Here is a 20,238-nt window from a genome sequence, read left to right on the forward strand (position 1 = left end):
AGAGGCTCGGGTAATAGTATAATATAGAGGCTCGGGTAATAGTATAATATAGAGGCTCGGGTAATAGTATAATATAGAGGCTCGGGTAATAGTATAATATAGAGGCTCGGGTAATAGTATAATATAGAGGCTCGGGTAATAGTATAATATAGAGGCTCGGGTAATAATATAATATAGAGGCTCGGGTAATAGTATAATATAGAGGCTCGGGTAATAGTATAATATAGAGGCTCGGGTAATATTATAATATAGAGGCTCGGGTAATAGTATAATATAGAGGCTCGGGTAATAATATAATATAGAGGCTCGGGTAATATTATAATATAGAGGCTCGGGTAATAGTATAATATAGAGGCTCGGGTAATAGTATAATATAGAGGCTCGGGTAATAATATAATATAGAGGCTCGGGTAATATTATAATATAGAGGCTCGGGTAATATTATAATATAGAGGCTCGGGTAATAGTATAATATAGAGGCTCGGGTAATAGTATAATATAGAGGCTCGGGTAATAGTATAATATAGAGGCTCGGGTAATAGTATAATATAGAGGCTCGGGTAATAGTATAATATAGAGGCTCGGGTAATAGTATAATATAGAGGCTCGGGTAATAGTATAATATAGAGGCTCGGGTAATATTATAATATAGAGGCTCGGGTAATAGTATAATATAGAGGCTCGGGTAATAATATAATATAGAGGCTCGGGTAATATTATAATATAGAGGCTCGGGTAATAGTATAATATAGAGGCTCGGGTAATAATATAATATAGAGGCTCGGGTAATAGTATAATATAGAGGCTCGGGTAATATTATAATATAGAGGCTCGGGTAATATTATAATATAGAGGCTCGGGTAATAGTATAATATAGAGGCTCGGGTAATAGTATAATATAGAGGCTCGGGTAATATTATAATATAGAGGCTCGGGTAATAGTATAATATAGAGGCTCGGGTAATAGTATAATATAGAGGCTCGGGTAATATTATAATATAGAGGCTCGGGTAATAGTATAATATAGAGGCTCGGGTAATATTATAATATAGAGGCTCGGGTAATAGTATAATATAGAGGCTCGGGTAATAATATAATATAGAGGCTCGGGTAATATTATAATATAGAGGCTCGGGTAATAGTATAATATAGAGGCTCGGGTAATATTATAATATAGAGGCTCGGGTAATATTATAATATAGAGGCTCGGGTAATAGTATAATATAGAGGCCTCCTCGTCCTCCTTCCTGCGGGGGTCTAAAAATAATTTCTGCTTTGCCTCTTGGTTTAGTTTTCCTCCAGATGAATTTCATTGATTGTAACCTTGTAAGAAACGTGAAAGGGACAAATATGGGAACATTTCTAAAAATATAGGGAATTTTGGGGACGGTCAGCGTTTATAATTGCAGCGATTCTGCCTGAACCACGACACTCCATAATGTTTATAATTGCGTGAATCCTCAACATTCCTCTACAGGGGTAAATAATTTTGGTCAAAAATATTCGATACAGGAAATGTTATATTAATGTCTAAACAGGGGGAGCCGAATATGAGGTCCGGAACTCGTTTAAAGGAAAATATCTTTCTTGAGAAACTGACCCGCTGTTACAATCCGTTCTTAAGAATGTGAAGCTTCGCTCTGTTCACTTTATAATAAGAAATATCACTCAATTCCAGAAGGATGTTCTTTATTTCTGGGGGAGATTAATGGGGAGGAACACATTATTATAAAATCATCCGCAGAGTCCCATTCCATGTTCATATTCTCCAATCGCGATACGTTTTATCGATGGGGAGCGGCTGATTTTTTTTTTGTTGGCTGAAGGCCCCATAAGAAGGTCAAAAATTAATGGGGATATACAGGACCCCCCTGTCTAGTGCCGTTACTAATAGTAAAAAGTGGTAATAGTTTATGCAGTGGGTTTTCTAAGACTACATTCAGATGAGCAGGTCCGATTTACGGGTGTAAAAACCGCGGCGTGTTTCGTGTGTCCCGTCCGCGTGCTTTGCTTGTGGCATGCGTTTTTCACGTCCGTGCAAGCACTTATGTGAATGGCCCCTTTGAAATAAATGGGTCTGTGTGCTGTCCGTTATTTCAATGGACCGCGCACGGATGAGGAAGGGCTCCGTTCTGGCGTTCCATCCGAGCTTTCCAGCAGAACGGAGCCCTGACTGAAGCAAAGGGAAACCAGTGCAATTGGTTCCCATTTTTTGTCTCCATTGTTTTCACAGAATCAATACAGTAGGCGACTGCGCAATTCATTCTGTCAAAACAGTGGAACCCTTATACAACGGAAACCATCTGCACCGGATCAGTCACCGTTGAAATCAATGGTGATGCAAACAGATACCCACGGCTTCCATTTGTTTGTCAGGGCTCCGTTCTGCTGGAAAGCTCAGATGGAACGCCAGAACGGAGCCGCGTCGCAGATCTGTGTGAAGCCGATGTCTGTTAGCGATAAGTTTAGAGTAAATTTCCGAATGACTGTTTAATATTGAGATTGGTCTCATATTCTGGGGTTTGGGGATTTGCCAGGTTCCGGCAGGGTTATTATCAGGGCTTGTAGCATCTCTCGCAGAAATGCGCCGGTCTCCATGGCTTGGCTGAACACGAAGTAGATGTGGAGCAATAACATGGGAGGAATGTATGAAGGGTTCGCTCGTGAGACCATCGGGGCCGGCGGATTTATTCATTTTAAGTTATTTTATAACCGTTTGAATTTCCAACACTGAAAAGGGAGACTGAAGGTCTATCAGCAGGTATTGGAGGCCGGTCTATGAAGTTGTCGATCACCCGCTGGGACGGTTGAGTTTTCTTTGGGTCGTGATTAAGGTTGTATAAATAATATTCCGCAGAGGATTTGGCTGTTTCTTGGGGGTTCGAGATTTTTTTTCCCTGCCAAATTGAAAATATAAGGGATTTTATCTTTTAAGGTTTTTACATTTGTTGGCTCATTTTGCCAGCCGCGGCGTGCGTGCGTGATCGGACCAGGTTCTAGTTCCTATGGAGGGATTCATTCCTCTGAAGCAGCCGTTGATCTACAATAACGAAATCCATTCTAGAATAATATCTGAGGACGAGATAAAGGTTCAGTCTTTGTCCAGGAATCGTACAGATTTGTCTTTGTGAACAATATTGTGGACGTCTCATTGGGTTTGTAATGACTTTTGTCCAGATAGGGGTTCAGCCCGTCCCCGCAGATCATCCGAGCGCCCTGCTTGTTTTTGTTGTGCGTTTTCGTATGTTTGAACATGTTTCTTTGGTGCTTGTTAGGGGCGTACAATGAAACCGGGGTAAATGTTTGCTTGTTGATGATGCAATTAATGGATCTGTTCCTAAATAACTTGAATAGGCTGAAAGGTTAAAGAATTTTTAATAGCCATTAACCCTTTCCCGTCGCTAATCTGTAGATTTACATTGGGAAATGGTTTTTAAAAATGGTGCCCGCTCATAACCGTGGTGGGTGCCATACCTGCCGCATCTGTGCTGTGTTACACAGCAAGGACCCAGCGGCAATGCTGGCAATCGGAAACCTCTTTGCTCATAAGCATTTGACCCCTCAGATGCCGGTGTCAGATGTGATCACAAAGTGAGGGATTTTTCACTTTCGTTTGGGGCCGGTTACCGGCTCCTGCGCGGTGAGATCGCGGGTGCCGATGTATTCCTATAGCAGCTGGGAGCCTTGTGAACGCTCCCAGCTCTGATAGAGGAAGATCGCCTGTGGCAGGTCACAACAGCAATGAACTGATTTTGCTGTAGACTGCAATATTGTGATATTGCCGTCTATGACATAAGCGATATAATGATCGCAGGTTCAAGCACCCTAGGGGGGCTAAAAAATAGTCATGTAAAAAATATTTAAAAAAAATATATATAAAAATTCAAATCACCCCTCCTTTCCCTAGATGACACCTAAAAATAAATAAACACATTCAGTATCACCTGGTCCGAAAATGCCCGAACTCTAGAAATATTTTTCCAATTCGGTGAACGCCACAGCGGGTAATAAGGTCAAAATGACTGAATCACGGTGAAAAAAAATAAAAAATGGGATCGTACGGACCCGCAGAATAAAGGTAACGTGCAATTTTCACCGTACATTGAACACCGTAAAAACGAAACCCATAAGAAAATGGCGGAACTGCTGTTTTTTCCCAGTACATCGCACATCATATTAAATACCATCAGAATGTACAACTTGTCCCGTAAAAATTAAGCCCCCTTTATGGCCGTGTCAATGAAGAATAAAAAAGTTATGACTTTTAGAAGGCGGGGAGGAAAAAAACAAAAGCGTAGATTTGTAGGGCAGGTCTTGGTCACGCAGTTGTTTGGTAAATGGCGCAAATTCTCTTCGATTTAAAGTTGTTGCTGATAAATCTGTGTACATGGAGATACGTGCGCAGCGCTCAGGAACATTTTTGTTCTTCGATGCAGATTTTAATATGGATTCTTTGGTTTGGTAGAAATGATTTCTTGCCAGTACGTCCCTGGCGTGGTTGTGGTAGTTGTTTGGGGTTATGGAGTCTCTGTAATTCGTCTGATCTGCTTCTGGGAGAAGAGGTGAGAATTAATCCATCAAGAATGGCTTCAGGGACTCCACGAAAGTGAATGTTGTGTCTGCACGATCGATCTTCCAGATCAGCTCATTTTTAGTTTAATCGCCATCGTGTCTTCATCCGTTTCATTTTGTGCCTCCACTAAAGTGCTGTAAGCAGGAGACCTCTTTATCTTCAGGATGATCAGGTCATTCTCCTACATCTTTTATATCTTTAGACAATGAAGTAGAAGCTGCTTGCAGCTCTGAGCTCAGACATTAAGTTCCTCCTCTATTCAGAGATTCTCTAGTGACTGGTATAGTGCCAAGGGACTGGCGCAGGGCAAATGTGGTGCCTATATTCAGAGAGAACTCTAGGTCTTCCCCGGGTAATTATAGACCAGCAAGCTTAACATCAATCGTAGGGAAAATGTTTGAGGGGCTATTGAGGGACTATATACAGGATTATGTGACCGATAATAGTATTATAAGTGACAGCCAGCACGGATTTACTAAGGACAGAAGCTGACACACCAACCGGAAGTGTTTATATGAGGGGTGAGGAGAAGCCTAGACAGACGGGCCGCTGTGGATATAATGTTTATATGAGGGGTGAGGAGAAGCCTAGACATAGGGGCCGCTGTGTATATAATGATTATATGAGGGGTGAGGAGAAGCCTAGACATAGGGGCCGCTGTGGATATAATGTTTATATGAGGGGTGAGGAGAAGCCTAGACAGACGGGCCGCTGTGGATATAGTGATTATATGAGGAGTGAGGAGAAGCCTAGACAGACTGGCCGCTGTGGATATAGTGATTATATGAGGGGTGAGGAGAAGCCTAGATATAGGGGCCGCTGTGGATATAATGTTTATATGAGGGGTGAGGAGAAGCCTAGACAGACGGGCCGCTGTGGATATAGTGATTATATGAGTGGTGAGGAGAAGCCTAGACATAGGGGCCGCTGTGGATATAATGTTTATATGAGGGGTGAGGAGAAGTCTGGACAGAGGGGCCGCTGTGGATATAGTGTTTTTGGACTTTGTAAAGGCATTTGACACTGTCCCCCATAGACGTCTAATGGGTAAATTAAGGACTATAGGTTTAGAAAATATAGTTTGTAATTGGATTGAGAATTGGCTCAAGGAACGTATCCAGAGAGTTGTGGTCAATGATTCCTACTCTGAATGGTCCCCAGTTATAAGTGGTGTACCCCAGGGTTCAGTGCTGGGACCACTATTATTCAACTTTATTTATTAATGATAGAGGATGGGAGTAGTACCGGTAGTACTATTTCTATTTTTGCAGATGACACCGAGCTATGCAATATAGTACAGTCTATGGAAGATGTTCGTAAATTGCAAGCGGATTTGGAGTGTTTGGGTGTCCAGTTGGCAAATGAAGTTTAATGTAGATAAATGTAAAGTTATGCATCTGGGTACCAACAACCTGCAGCATCATATGTCCTGGGGGAGCTACACTGGGAGTAATAATATGCAGGCATCATATGTCCTAGGGGGCGCTACACTGGGAGTAATAATGTGCATGCATCATATGTCCTAGGGGGAGCTACACTGGGGGAGTCACTTGTTGAGAGGATCTGGGTGAACTTGTAAATCATAAACCAAATAACAGCACAATGTCAATCAGCTGCTTCAAGGGCCAGCAGGATATTGTCGTGTATTAAAAGAACGTTGTTCTAAGTACATACAATAATAATGACAGGCCCTTAAACTACATCAAACAAACACCTTTATGTAAGAAAAACGTCTCTGTTCCACTGGACAGGCCACCTAGAAGATGTGTAATTACCGGGTACATTGTATTTGAACTTGGTGTCACACTTTCCAGGAGGATTTATAACTTATTCTCAGCTGATTACCTGGAACATCTCCTATTCACAGAATTATACACAGATTCCACATGTTTATCTGACAAGTGTCAAACCAATTTTTCCCCCCTACTCTGGTTCGTTCTACCTGGGAAGGCCTCTCAAGGTCTGTTCTCTTCTTGGGAGGCGGGTATGATAAGGTTGGCACCTGTCTGCCAGGACTGTTCTATAGGCAAATCAAACAGCTCTAACAGAATTTAGCAGCATCAGCTGTAAAGCCTGGGACATACCAATTAGATCTTACCAAATCGATCCTTGCAGTCTTGGGGCATATGTGAGGTCACACACCATCAATGCAAGTGCCATCAAGAGTGCCTTGGGTGGTACTGGTTTATCTTCCTTTATCCATCCACATTCTGTCAGAATCTGGTTCTCACGCCTTCCGCTCCCAGTTGGACTCTTCCTGTGGAGAACAAGCTTTTCATTGTATAATCAGTAATTGATCTTAATCAGATAATTAATTTGAAGAAAAACATTAACAAATAACATCTTTACATTAAACGTTCACATTGAGCAGTAACTAGAAGTAATACATGCAAACTCATTTTACTTCTTAATATATATCTATACATACACATATACACTGCACAGAATTCTCTGCTCTAAAATTTTCCTTTCACAACAAAAATATTTTCAAATGGGAATCTACTTGCACTGTGAAGTTCTCATTTACACAAACCTAATACTGATGCCTCCAATAGTCCAATGCTAAGGCTGGTCCAGAACTTGACATAAAACTTAACCTCAGTATTTAATATTCCCACTAAACTTTTTGAATATCGTTATTAAACTAACTTTGGAATAACATCTGGAGAACTGCTGACATCTTATCATTGTACAAACACCAGGTCAATACTTGGGATAACACTGTTCCCCTGTCACTACACACAACGTCTGCAGTGGGGAAGATACCAGCCGGGCTTCAGGCCTCCCTGAGAACAGGTCTACACACACGAGCACATTGTCATACACTTCTACCTCGGGTAGTTGTATGTTCTGCAGGGACGGGAAATCTGGCCGGGCCAAACTTTTCACAGGTACCTTTGCTGTTTTACCTATGTCATGCCGTGCGTACATCATGCCGGCTGCTACAAACCTAGTAGTGGCATTATTGTATCCAGGGACAAGCCAATTTACTGATACCTGGCTGCACATACCCTTGTTGTCAGTTCTGTCTTCCTTTGCTCTCTCAATTGGCTTACCCGATGATCCAATAAAATTCCTACTACCAATGGGCCCATAATTGTGGGCGATGCCAAAAGCGTACCTAGAGTCAGTGTAAATGTCGGCCGTCTTACCTCCTGCCAGGTTACAGCCTCAGCGAGCACCTCCAGCTCCGCTCCTTGAGATGAACAAGAAGGTGAGAGTGGTTTCTGGATGATTTACCTGGTGCCTCGTATCCTGTCTTGTACATACTGTATATGATCAAGTATTTCTACATTACAAATTTACATTAAAACCCATGTCACATATAGATAGAACATCTCAAAGGGGTGGCGTCTTCATTCTCTAAAATAAATATTATACACACTTCTCCACACTCATCTGATAATCCAGAACACTTTGAGAATCCCACTTTTATCAGGTTCCTTCCCTCCTAAATCTGTAAAGACTCATCTGTGAGTGACCTCGACCTCTTGTGTAAATTTGCTGGAGGGGGATGGTCTCTTACACAATACCTCATATTGGGTGGAGACTACAGCACAGCATACCCAGTGCCATATTTACTGTTCTGGAAGGATCTATACAGAAAAAGCCTCAACATTTAGGTTACTCTCATACACATTGGGGTTTCTTACACATTTTGTAGATCTCCTAGAACCAAATTCATTAATTCAAAACAAACCAAAATTGTACCTGATCAGTTCCTTCACCATTCCCCCCTTTGTGGACTCTGCGAAAGTAATGTAGCAGGGTCCAACACTACTTCTCAACATAATAAGGTCGGGCACTCTATCTGGGGGGCGCTAGTTTAACCCCCTGTAATACACAACAGCCTGGAACAAAAATGACTTTCTCCTGACAAAAATACATTTTATCTTTAAAATGACCTGCAACCATTTACCTGTAAAACATCTCACATGTTCCAAAATAACATTTAGGCAGCACTATAGCACGTGCCTCATGTGTGAAAACAAAAAAATTGTAATTAGTTATTCAATAAAACGGAAAATATTATATCTGGTAATGTTAATTACTGCAAACCAATAAACTGTATATAAAAATAGGGAACAGTGGGGGCACATACATTTTCAAGACCCCGTGTCTCACAATATCTGTAGTTTAATACATTTGAATTAACATCAAAACACATTAAATCTTATCACATCATAACACATAAATATGCAGCGTAACTTTTATCAACAACAGCGCATGCGCAAAGATGAGAAACATTCTTGTACACAGAAAAAAGAAACTGATTTTAACCCCATACACAAAACACTAAGAATTTTTGTTTTTAGACATTACTGGTGTTAAAAATAAGAGCATACAATATAGATCTAAAATCAGTGCAATATTGTAATCACTTGTCTAATCAGTCCACGCCCTGTATACCAGTCTGCTTCACATTGCACACAGCCCCCCTCCCCCCACACCATCGCATTCTACAGGAGGGGGTCACACACTCACTCCTCACAGCTTCTAGTCTCACAATCTTAACAATTTCAATGCAGGCAAAGCAACGTACGTATCTGCAATCATTCATCACGCTATTGTGTAGGAATTATCTACGTTCAAAACATCAAACAAATAATCTGTAACAGTCCAATCTGTCGGCCACCATCTCTATATTATGATGACGTGTCTTTTCACCAGTGCACAGCGTCCTGCACCCCTGGGACGGAATCTAGAATAGAATAAAAAACACTGCAGCATATGTTACTGTCAGGGAAATGACAACATTAACAAGGCTATCATTTCATACTGATTTGGGCCTGGCGTGACCTCATCAGGGGTGGGGGGGGAGCCTCTCCCACAGGAAGTACATTGCTCAGCTGTGAGGGGGGTTTTGCTGCCCACAATGAGGACACACTCAACATGAGGGATGGACGCCATTACAGGGCGGCGGCCGGTCCTGTGGTTTCTAATACATAACATAATACAATGCCTTTCTTATTCCTAACTTCCATTCGCTTCACCAAATAATACGAATAGGATCGTCCGGGTACGGGTGATCCTGATGATTTGAATATGGACCGTAAATCATCCATTCTAACCGTCTATATTATACACGTAATTTATATAACAATTTTTTGTCTACAACTCTCTTGGTCTAGCCGGAAATATTACAATTTCGCAGTCTGCAACTCTCTAGGTCTCGCCGAAATATTACAATCTCCCAGTCCGCAATTTTATTAAATCTCGCTGGAATATTACAATTTCCCAGTCTGCAACTCACTTTGCCTGTTATTTCACACCTAATAACCACCTCCGTAATTTGGAATCTGAGGGCATGCATGGAGAAAATATACCAGGCAGACAAGTTGGTATAGATCCTCCCTCAGTCAAGTCAGAAGTCCGAACTAAACTTTTCATTTGAACATAGAAAAGAATCACAATCTCCTCCCTAGAGATGTGGGACGTGCTTAAGCCCCATTGGCTGCTCAGCTGTAAGTTCTTCTGTACACTCCTCTTGCATTCCAGGGGCGGTGTCTCCATAGGCGTGTCCCTGATACATGGCTCATTTTGTTACATTCCAGTTCTTTGTGTAATATACTGATATATATATGTGTGAGGATAATATTTTTGCAAACAATATACATGGTAATGATCCCTGACAGTAGAAGTTTATGGGCCCGTAATTACGGGCGTTTTTACGGTCGTGTGCATGAGGCCTTACTGCCAGGTTTCTGTACAGATCACAGCTGATCGCTGGGGGTCCCAGCAGGGGTGTGTGTACACATGGTGTTAGTGTGCCGCGCAGTTTCATTGCACATCTCCGTGGTTTTATTGTATTTCATCTGCACAAACCGCGTGGCCAACATCTTCCGCAATTCACGGTAAAGCCATGTTGCGCACACATCTGCTTGTATGGGCGCACTTACTGCCGCACACACGATGATCACATCGACCCTGTAATTCCTTCCACGGATGAGCTGATCCGCCGGGGCCTCAGACACTGGAAGTCGCATGAACCACGTGCTCCAGGGCGGACGCTTCTTGTGCTTCTCTATGGCTGATAGATGGCGGTCCGGAGCCGGAGACTTCCCGCTATTCTTGTCAAACAGGAGATATACACAGGACGTTGTATGTGATCATTTCTGACCAATCATAAGACTATACATGATCAGCAGGAGGCGATCTTTCTGATCAGCACTGGTCGGCTCGGCGACAGACACTGGATATGGGGGAGGGGTCTATGATATCTGTTTTCTACTCCTACATAAACTCCGCCTCTAACGTCTCCGTCTCGTCCTGCAGATTCTCCGGGGATCCCGCCCAGCGCCAACGCTCACCAGCTCTTTAAAGGTTTCAGCTTTGTGGCTCCTTCTTCCATCGACGAGCATAAGATTTCTTCTGTTACGAACATCCTGCCCCTCGTACAGGTAACGGGGGAGGGGACGAGGCGGGTCCTCAGTCACTAGAGCAGCGGCGGCTTCACTCATCTTTTATTTATTCCTCTTTAATAGCAGTTCCATGGAAGCCGCGCACAGTTCACAGATATCTATGACCTGAAGGAAGACATCGGGGTCGGCTCCTACTCCATCTGCAAACGGTGTATTCATAGGGCCACAAATATGGAGTTTGCTGTCAAGGTACAGGGGAGATATTATGTACAGTATATAATTATATATAGAAGTTATATACGGCGTCATCTTGGAGAGCACTGCAGGAGCTCCTCTATCCTATTTTCAAGATCTCTGCTTTCTGTCAGTGAATAAAAATATTGTATTCGTTCCCGACCTGTTTGTTGTGGCGTTTCTTCCATCATTTTTGCTCGTTTCGTCTCCTATTAGTCTTTTTCATGTTTCTTTCAGATCATAGATAAGAGTAAGCGGGATCCATCAGAAGAGATCGAGATCCTGATGCGTTACGGGCAACATCCGAACATCATCACCCTGAAAGACGTAAGTGCTGAGCGTCGCCGTCTGAGCGGTTCATGTTTGAAGCTTCGTGTTGAGCGTTGCCGCCATCCTGTTGTGTTTTGACATTCGGCAGGTCTACAACGACGACGGTGGGCGATACGTTTACCTGGTCACGGAGCTGATGAAAGGGGGAGAGCTGCTGGATCGCATCCTCCGGCAGAAGTTCTTCTCCGAGCGGGAGGCCAGCGCCGTCCTGTACACCATCACCAAGACTGTGGACTACCTGCACTGCCAAGGAGTACGTGTCACGCTGCCGCTACAATACAAGCAAAAAGTCTACATTGCTTAGTAATATCTGTTTCTGGGAAAGCTGGGTGAAACAATCACAGCTGCCATTACAACTTTCCCAGAACTTGGAATAGAAAATCTGAGCCAGCAGGAAATGTAGAATTTTGTAGGTTTGAACTTCAGCAGTCTGGGAGGTCATATCTCCAGAGCTGTAACAATCCCTCAGCTGTGTGAGCAGGACGAAGTTTGGACAGATTTTCAGTCCCTGAATGTAAACAATAACTGTTTCCATTCAGCGACCGCAAGCAGTGAACTGAACCACAAAGCATGTGTTGGTCATCACTAAACATTGCCAAGCTCCTGATCTGATTGACATTTCTTATGTCGCAGTATGGGGGATGTATGAATGCGAGGCTTAAGGGTCACCCAGCTTTCCAGGATTCCTGAATGGTAAATCTCCACAGCTCATGTTTCAGATCAATATTCATGGGGTTTTCTTTGCGTTTTTCAGGTGGTTCACCGGGACTTAAAACCCAGTAACATTCTGTACATGGACGATTCCAGTAACGCCGACTCCATCAGGATATGTGACTTTGGGTTTGCAAAACAGCTGAGGGGGGAGAACGGCCTTCTCCTGACGCCATGTTACACCGCCAACTTCGTGGCGCCAGAGGTATAGAAAACCGCATAGTCTTCATGTAAACCAGGATGAGCGCTGGGACGTGAGCCGCCTCCGGCTGCAACTGATTGTATTTACACTAGTGTTTATCTTACATATAGAATGTGTTTGACTCCTGCACAATCAGCTGCAGTGTAAAGCATGGGGGAGGGCAGAGCAGCAGCCACTACCTCTAAACCGTTCACGAGATGTAAATGTCTCTGAAGGGTCTTAGTACTGGAGATGTGTGACGTAAAGTAGTGAACATGGGGGAGGGGCGTCTCCTGCACCTCCTGTCACTCATCGCTACAGTCAGCCTCTCCCCAGCTTGACACGTCTGATAACAGAGAACAATTGATATTGATTTGCACGGTGAAGTTCCTTTTGTATGGGAGCCTTGGGCCCTGTTCACACACTTTTTTTTGCAGGCAGAAAAAAAATCTTCCTCCAGAATTCCTTCATGAATGTTGAGGCGGGTTTTGACATTCCTGCAATTCTTGGCGCGATTTTCGTGGATAATACTTATTTTTTTACCGCGAGTGGCTAAAAGCCGTCACGGGAAAAACTCCTCTGCCTCCCATTGAAATCAACAGGAGGAGATTTCGGATGTTTTTTGGCTCTGATTCCGACGTGGTTTCCGTGTGCCAATCAGCGCCAAAAAACTCTGTGTGAATTGAGCCTTGTTATTTTGGTGCTGGGGGTGGTTATTTTGCGCAGGGCTGGGGACGGGGTACGTTCAGATGTTGTGTTGCTCACGCTGCGATGTGTTGCAGGTTCTGATGAGGCAGGGATACGACGCAGCCTGTGACATCTGGAGTCTTGGTGTCCTCCTGTATACGATGCTCGCGGGGTAAGAATGACGCGGATCAGCGCGGTTATATTCGATTACAGGGAAGGACATTTTATGGTTGTTTTTTGCTTTGTATAAAGCTTTTTCCAGAGAATATTTGCAGGAGAAATGACGTAGTGAGGACATTCTTGTCATACAGAAAAATAACCACCAGAGGGCGCAGTGCCGCTGAATATTTCATCCAATGTTTATAACCTGGGGGCTCCAGCAGCAGGAGGCTCTGTCATGTTGTATGACGGGTCAGTCTCATATTTACACGTCTCATTCTCCTCCGTGGTTACAGGTACACGCCTTTTGCCAATGGTCCTAATGACACTCCTGAAGAAATATTACTGCGAATAGGAAGTGGCAATTTCTCACTGAGCGGAGGGAATTGGGACACAGTTTCTGATGCTGCAAAAGTAAGAGCCCCCCCCTTCCTTTGGGTATGTGTGTATATTAGGATATACCCTATAGATGGCCAAAAGTATGTGGACCCCTGACATCTCTCCTATATGATCTTATTCCAGAATTATGGTCATTAATATGGAGTTTGGGCGCCTTTTGTGGCTATAACAACCCCCACTCTTCTGGGAAGGCATTACACAAGCTTTTGGGGGTGTCTGTTGGAGTTTGCGGACATTTGTGAGGTCTGCTGCCTATGTTGGAGCAGAAGGGCTGGCTCACAATCACGATTCTAATTCATCCCACGGTGTTTTGGGTTGAGGTTCAGGCGCTCTACAGCCACTCGAGTTCCTCCACAACAAACGTCTCACTCCAGGTCTTTATGGTGCTTGCACTGGGGCGCAGTCATGCTGGAACAGAAAAACAGAAACGATTACCATAAAGTTGGAAGCTACAATTGTGTAGAATATTTTTGTATTCTGCATCATTAACCCTTCACTACAAATAAGGGGTCAAATAACATCCTCAGACTATTACCCCTCCCCCACCACGTCTTACAGTAGTCACTATGAATTCCGGTAGGTAACGTTCTCCTGACACGCCAAACCGAGATTCCTCCAGCAGCCTGCCAGATAGTAATCCTTGATTCATCACTCCAGAGAACCTTCTGCTCCAGAGTCCAGTAACGATGTGCTTTACTCACGTCCAGCCGCCGCTTGGCATTGTGCATGTTCATCTTCGGCTTGTGTTCAGCCGCCATGGAAGGCCATGCCGTGAAGCTTTTCTGAACAGTTCTTGTGCTGATGTCATTTTCAGAGGTGGATCTCTGTAGTGTGTTATACAATAGAGGATTGGCAATTATAGGGGATACACATTATTATGCACTTCAGCACTCGGAGATCCCGCTCTGTGTGAATTTTCCGGTGTACCACTTCATGGTTAAGCTGTTATTCCTAGACACTTCCACTTCACAATAATAACCCTTACAGGTGACTGGGGCAGATCTAGTAGATAATATTAACACTTACAGGTGACCAGGGCAGAACTAGTAGATAATAATAACACTTACAGGTGACCGGGGCAGATCTAGCAGATAATAACACTTACAGGTGACTGGGGCAGATCTAGTAGATAATAATAACACTTACAGGTGACCAGGGCAGAACTAGCAGATAATAACACTTACAGGTGACTGGGGCAGATCTAGTAGATAATAATAACACTTACAGGTGACCAGGGCAGAACTAGTAGATAATAATAACACTTACAGGTGACCGGGCAGATATTGCGGATAATAATAACACATACTTTTGGCCACATAGTGTATATATATATATGTATATATGTGTATCTAGGATAGTAGCGGTCATGTAGCATTTCCTGACTTGTGAATTATAATTTCTTGCCTTTTTTCCTGATCTCAGGAGCTGCTGTCGCACATGCTCCACGTCGATCCTCATCAGCGTTATACAGCAGAGAAGGTGTTAAAGCATTCCTGGATCGCCTGCCGAGACCAGCTCCCCCATTACCAGCTCAACAGACAGGACACGCCCCACCTTGTCAAGGTAGCAGCTGCCACTGAGTTACTACCCAAGCAGATACTTCTTACCTGTTCATTTAGAATCATTTTATTTTTTTATTTTTTTTAAATCAAGTAACTTTTTATTAGAACACAAAAGTTTTCAAGTTTTTTTTCACAATGCAAAAGAAATACATATTAACAGATAACACCCCCCCCCCCCATCCACACCTCGTCCCCTCCAGCCTCCTACACCTGGGAGAGAATCCACCCAATCCACAAGAATGTCAGTCATATCATCAAGCAGTATACACCACCCAGCAGTCATATCATCAAGCAATATACCCCACCCAGCAGTCATATCATCAAGCAGTATACCCCACCCAGCAGTCATATCATCAAGCAGTATACCCCACCCAGCAGTCATATCATCAAGCAATATACCCCACCCAGCAGTCATATCATCAAGCAGTATACACCACCCAGCAGTCATATCATCAAGCAATATACCCCACCCAGCAGTCATATCATCAAGCAGTATACCCCACCCAGCAGTCATATCATCAAGCAGTATACCCCACCCAGCAGTCATATCATCAAGCAGTATACCCCACCCAGCAGTCATATCATCAAGCAGTATACCCCACCCAGCAGTCATATCATCAAGCAGTATACCCCACCCAGCAGTCATATCATCAAGCCGTATACCCCACCCAGCAGTCATATCATCAAGCAATATACACCACCCAGCAGTCATATCATCAAGCAGTATACCCCACCCAGCAGTCATATCATCAAGCAGTATACACTACCCAGCAGTCATATCATCAAGCAGTATACCCCCAGCAGTCATATCATCAAGCAGTATACACTACCCAGCAGTCATATCATCAAGCAGTATACCCCACCCAACAGTCATATCATCAAGCAGTATACCCCACCCAACAGTCATATCATCAAGCAGTATACTCCACCCAGCAGTCATATCATCAAGCAGTATACCCTCCCAGCAGTCATATCATCAAGCAGTATACCCCCCCAGCAGTCATCTCATCAAGCAGTCATATCATCAAGCAGTATACTCCACCCAGCAGTCATATCATCAAGCAGTCATATCATCAAGCAGTCATATCATCAAGCAGTATACCCCCACCCAGCAGTCATATCATCAAGCAGTATACCCCCACCCAGCAGTCATATCATCAAACAATACACCCCACCCAGCAGTCATATCATCAAGCAGTACACACCACCCAGCAGTCATATCATCAAGCAGTACACCCCACCCAGCAGTCATATAATCAAGCAGTATACTCACCCAGCAGTCATATCATCAAACAATACACCCCACCCAGCAGTCATATCATCAAGCAGTATACCCCACCCAGCAGTCATATCATCAAGCAGTATACCCCCACCCAGCAGTCATATCATCAAGCAGTATACCCCCACCCAGCAGTCATATCATCAAGCAGTATACACCACCCAGCAGTCATATCATCAAGCAGTACACACCACCCAGCAGTCATATCATCAAGCAGTACACACCACCCAGCAGTCATATCATCAAGCAGTACACCCCACCCAGCAGTCATATAATCAAGCAGTATACTCACCCAGCAGTCATATCATCAAGCAGTATACACCACCCAGCAGTCATATCATCAAGCAGTACACACCACCCAGCAGTCATATCATCAAGCAGTACACACCACCCAGCAGTCATATCATCAAGCAGTACACCCCACCCAGCAGTCATATAATCAAGCAGTATACTCACCCAGCAGTCATATCATCAAACAATACACCCCACCCAGCAGTCATATCATCAAGCAGTATACCCCACCCAGCAGTCATATCATCAAGCAGTATACCCCCACCCAGCAGTCATATCATCAAGCAGTATACCCCCACCCAGCAGTCATATCATCAAGCAGTATACACCACCCAGCAGTCATATCATCATCGTTCTCTTCCAACGGAGCGTTTTTCGTGACGTTTTTTCACGTTTAAAAAATGGCAGTGAAAAAAGAAGTGCCGTTCACTTCTTGGTACATTTTTAGAGCCGTTTTCCATTGACTCTAGTAAAAAAAAGCTCCAAAAACGGACGTGAAAAACGCAGCGAAAAAAACGTCTGAAAATCAGGAGCTGTTTTTTTTTTTTTTGAAGCTCCGTATCTCGAGACGTTTTTGACAATGCGTGTGAACAGAGCCTAAGGTTAGCAGAATACACCCCATTAACTATCTCCACCACCTCCCTCCAGATGTGGGCCTGACCGCCTCATATGTAAGAGACCCGCATTATGAACCAGGATCATCCCTCAGTAATAAGAACTGAGGCGTTTTATATACCCGGTGTAGACGATACAGATGTGACGACCCATGTGCCCCACTCATAGACAGTCTAGGGGTGCACTCCCCCCATCTCCTGCCATTGCCCCCTCCTCTATAGCACCAATATCTCTCTCCCATTTTTCTTTAACCCCAAGAGGTGTTTTAGCGCACTCCCTGTCCATGCGATATTTATACACGAGTGAGAAGTCCCTTAGATTTTACCGTCTCACCTATAAAAGTAGCGATGGGATTGGTAGTGATCGTGATGGTTTCTCATATATCGGCTTCTGTGCCCAATGCAGGTCTCCGTTATAAGTATTCTAAAAAGGAATCATTAGACAAATTTACATTCATTTCTCTCAAGAATAAAACTAATTCCCCAGCAGAAAATATAAAGTCCTTGCGTCCTCCGTTCTGCCACTGGGACAGTCACCCAACTTTTCCAGAAGTCCTGAATGGCAAATATTGCTTATTTATGAAGCTGTACAGTAAAGTAGGATGTGTTGCTGCATGTGTAGGCAGGATAATCATTCAGGACTGTAGGAAAGCTGTGGCCCCTACTGTGGGGTCTATAATGCTGGACATATGTCACCCAGCTGTCCCACAACCCGACACACCGGGACCAGTTGATTTTGAGGCATTATTTTCCACACACAGGGGGTTTCTGCAGACGAGCACAGCCCCCGCACCTCGCTGTAACCTCCTGCTTTCCCATTTCAGGGAGCCATGGCCGCAACGTACTCCGCGCTGAATAACAAGACGTTTCAGCCGGTCCTGGAGCCCGTCGCAGCCTCGAATCTGGCCCAGAGGCGAAGCATGAAAAAGCGAACATCGACGGACTTGTAGAACGAGCTGAAAACGGGGAGGAAGTAACGAGGATCTCAAATACTTGAATATTCTGTACAGGTCTCCTGGGGAGGTTCATACTGTGCTTTATATTATTACTTTGTCTCCGTTCCTCCTCATTATCAGGGTACGACATCGGGCCGCACCGAAAACTTCTCACCTGCTGACTACACTTTAGTTCCCGTTCATCAAGATGCTGTATATTCTGCGTCCATGTTTATCCCAGGACCGCTCCTCCTAGGACTATGTATATAGAAGAGCGAGGGGTCACCCATTTATCTGGTTATAATAGTGTCTGTCCACCTCTGAACCCCATTATACATTTTATTCTCCAGAGCTGCACTCACTATTCTGCTGGTGGAGTCACTGTGTACATACATTACTTATCCTGTACTGATCCTGAGTTATATCCTGTATTATACTCCAGAGCTGCACTCACTATTCTGCTGGTGGTCACTGTGTACATACATTACATTACATATCCTGTATTATACTCCAGAGCTGCACTCACTATTCTGCTGGTGGAGTCACTGTGTACATACATTACATTACATATCCTGTATTATACTCCAGAGCTGCACTCACTATTCTGCTGGTGGAGTCACTGTGTACATACATTACATTACTTATCCTGAGTTATATCCTGTATTATACTCCAGAGCTGCACTCACTATTCTGCTGGTGGAGTCACTGTGTACATACATTACTTTACTTATCCTGTACTGATCCTGAGTTATATCCTGTATTATACTCCAGAGCTGCACTCACTATTCTGCTGGTGGAGTCACTGTGTACATACATTACATTACTTATCCTGTACTGATCCTGAGTTACATCCTGTATTCTACTCCAGAGCTGCACTCACTATTCTGCTGGTGGAGTCACTGTGTACATACATTACTTATCCTGTACTGATCCTGAGTTATATCCTGTATTCTACTCCAGAGCTGCACTCACTATTCTGCTGGTGGAGTCACTGTGTACATACATTACATTACTTATCCTGTACTGATCCTGAGTTACATCCTGTATTATACTCCAGAGCTGCACTCACTATTCTGCTGGTGGAGTCACTGTGTACATACATTACTTATCCTGTACTGATCCTGAGTTACATCCTGTATTATACCCCAGAGCTGCACTCACTATTGTGCTGGTGGAGTCACTGTGTACATACATTACATTACTTATCCTGTACTGATCCTGAGTTATATCTTGCATTATACTCCAGAGCTGCACTCACTATTCTGCTGGTGGAGTCGCTGTGTACATACATTACTTATCCTGTACTGATCCTGAGTTACATCCTGTATTATACTCCAGAGCTGCACTCACTATTCTGCTGGAGGAGTCACTGTGTACATACATTACATTACTTATCCTGTACTGATCCTGAGTTACATCCTGTATTATACTCCAGAGCTGCACTCACTAATCTGCTGGTGCCGTCACTGTGTACATACATTACATTACTTATCCTGTACTGATCCTGAGTTATATCCTGTATTATACTCCAGAGCTGCACTCACTATTCTGCTGGTGGAGTCACTGTGTACATACATTACTTATCCTGTACTGATCCTGAGTTACATCCTGTATTATACCCCAGAGCTGCACTCACTATTCTGCTGGTGGAGTCACTGTGTACATACATTACATTACTTATCCTGTACTGGTCCTGAGTTACATCCTGTATTATACCCCAGAGCTGCACTCACTATTCTGCTGGTGGAGTCACTGTACATACATTACTTATCCTGTACTGATCCTGAGTTACATCCTGTATTATACTCCAGAGCTGCACTCACTATTCTGCTGGTGGAGTCACTGTGTACATACATTACATTACTTATCCTGTACTGGTCCTGAGTTATACCCTGTATTATACTCCAGAGATGCACTCACT

General features: G+C 43.7%; 1 protein-coding gene across 1 annotated transcript in view; it reads left to right on the top strand.

The window, feature by feature from the left end:
* RPS6KA6 (ribosomal protein S6 kinase A6) overlaps nucleotides 1–18,710 on the top strand; it is a 64,809-nt gene extending 46,099 nt beyond the window's left edge. The window contains exons 14-22 of the mRNA XM_075836619.1: nucleotides 10,850–10,974; nucleotides 11,059–11,184; nucleotides 11,407–11,496; nucleotides 11,588–11,752; nucleotides 12,254–12,415; nucleotides 13,174–13,250; nucleotides 13,534–13,651; nucleotides 15,059–15,199; nucleotides 18,207–18,710. Of these exons, the coding sequence (XP_075692734.1) occupies nucleotides 10,850–10,974; nucleotides 11,059–11,184; nucleotides 11,407–11,496; nucleotides 11,588–11,752; nucleotides 12,254–12,415; nucleotides 13,174–13,250; nucleotides 13,534–13,651; nucleotides 15,059–15,199; nucleotides 18,207–18,332 (1,130 nt within the window). The 3' untranslated portion in view covers nucleotides 18,333–18,710. The remainder of the gene's footprint in view (nucleotides 1–10,849; nucleotides 10,975–11,058; nucleotides 11,185–11,406; nucleotides 11,497–11,587; nucleotides 11,753–12,253; nucleotides 12,416–13,173; nucleotides 13,251–13,533; nucleotides 13,652–15,058; nucleotides 15,200–18,206) is intronic.
* Nucleotides 18,711–20,238: the final 1,528 nt, after the last annotated feature.

The sequence above is a fragment of the Rhinoderma darwinii genome, chromosome 8 (genome assembly GCF_050947455.1).
Source record: "Rhinoderma darwinii isolate aRhiDar2 chromosome 8, aRhiDar2.hap1, whole genome shotgun sequence".
Classification (NCBI taxonomy): domain Eukaryota; kingdom Metazoa; phylum Chordata; class Amphibia; order Anura; family Rhinodermatidae; genus Rhinoderma; species Rhinoderma darwinii.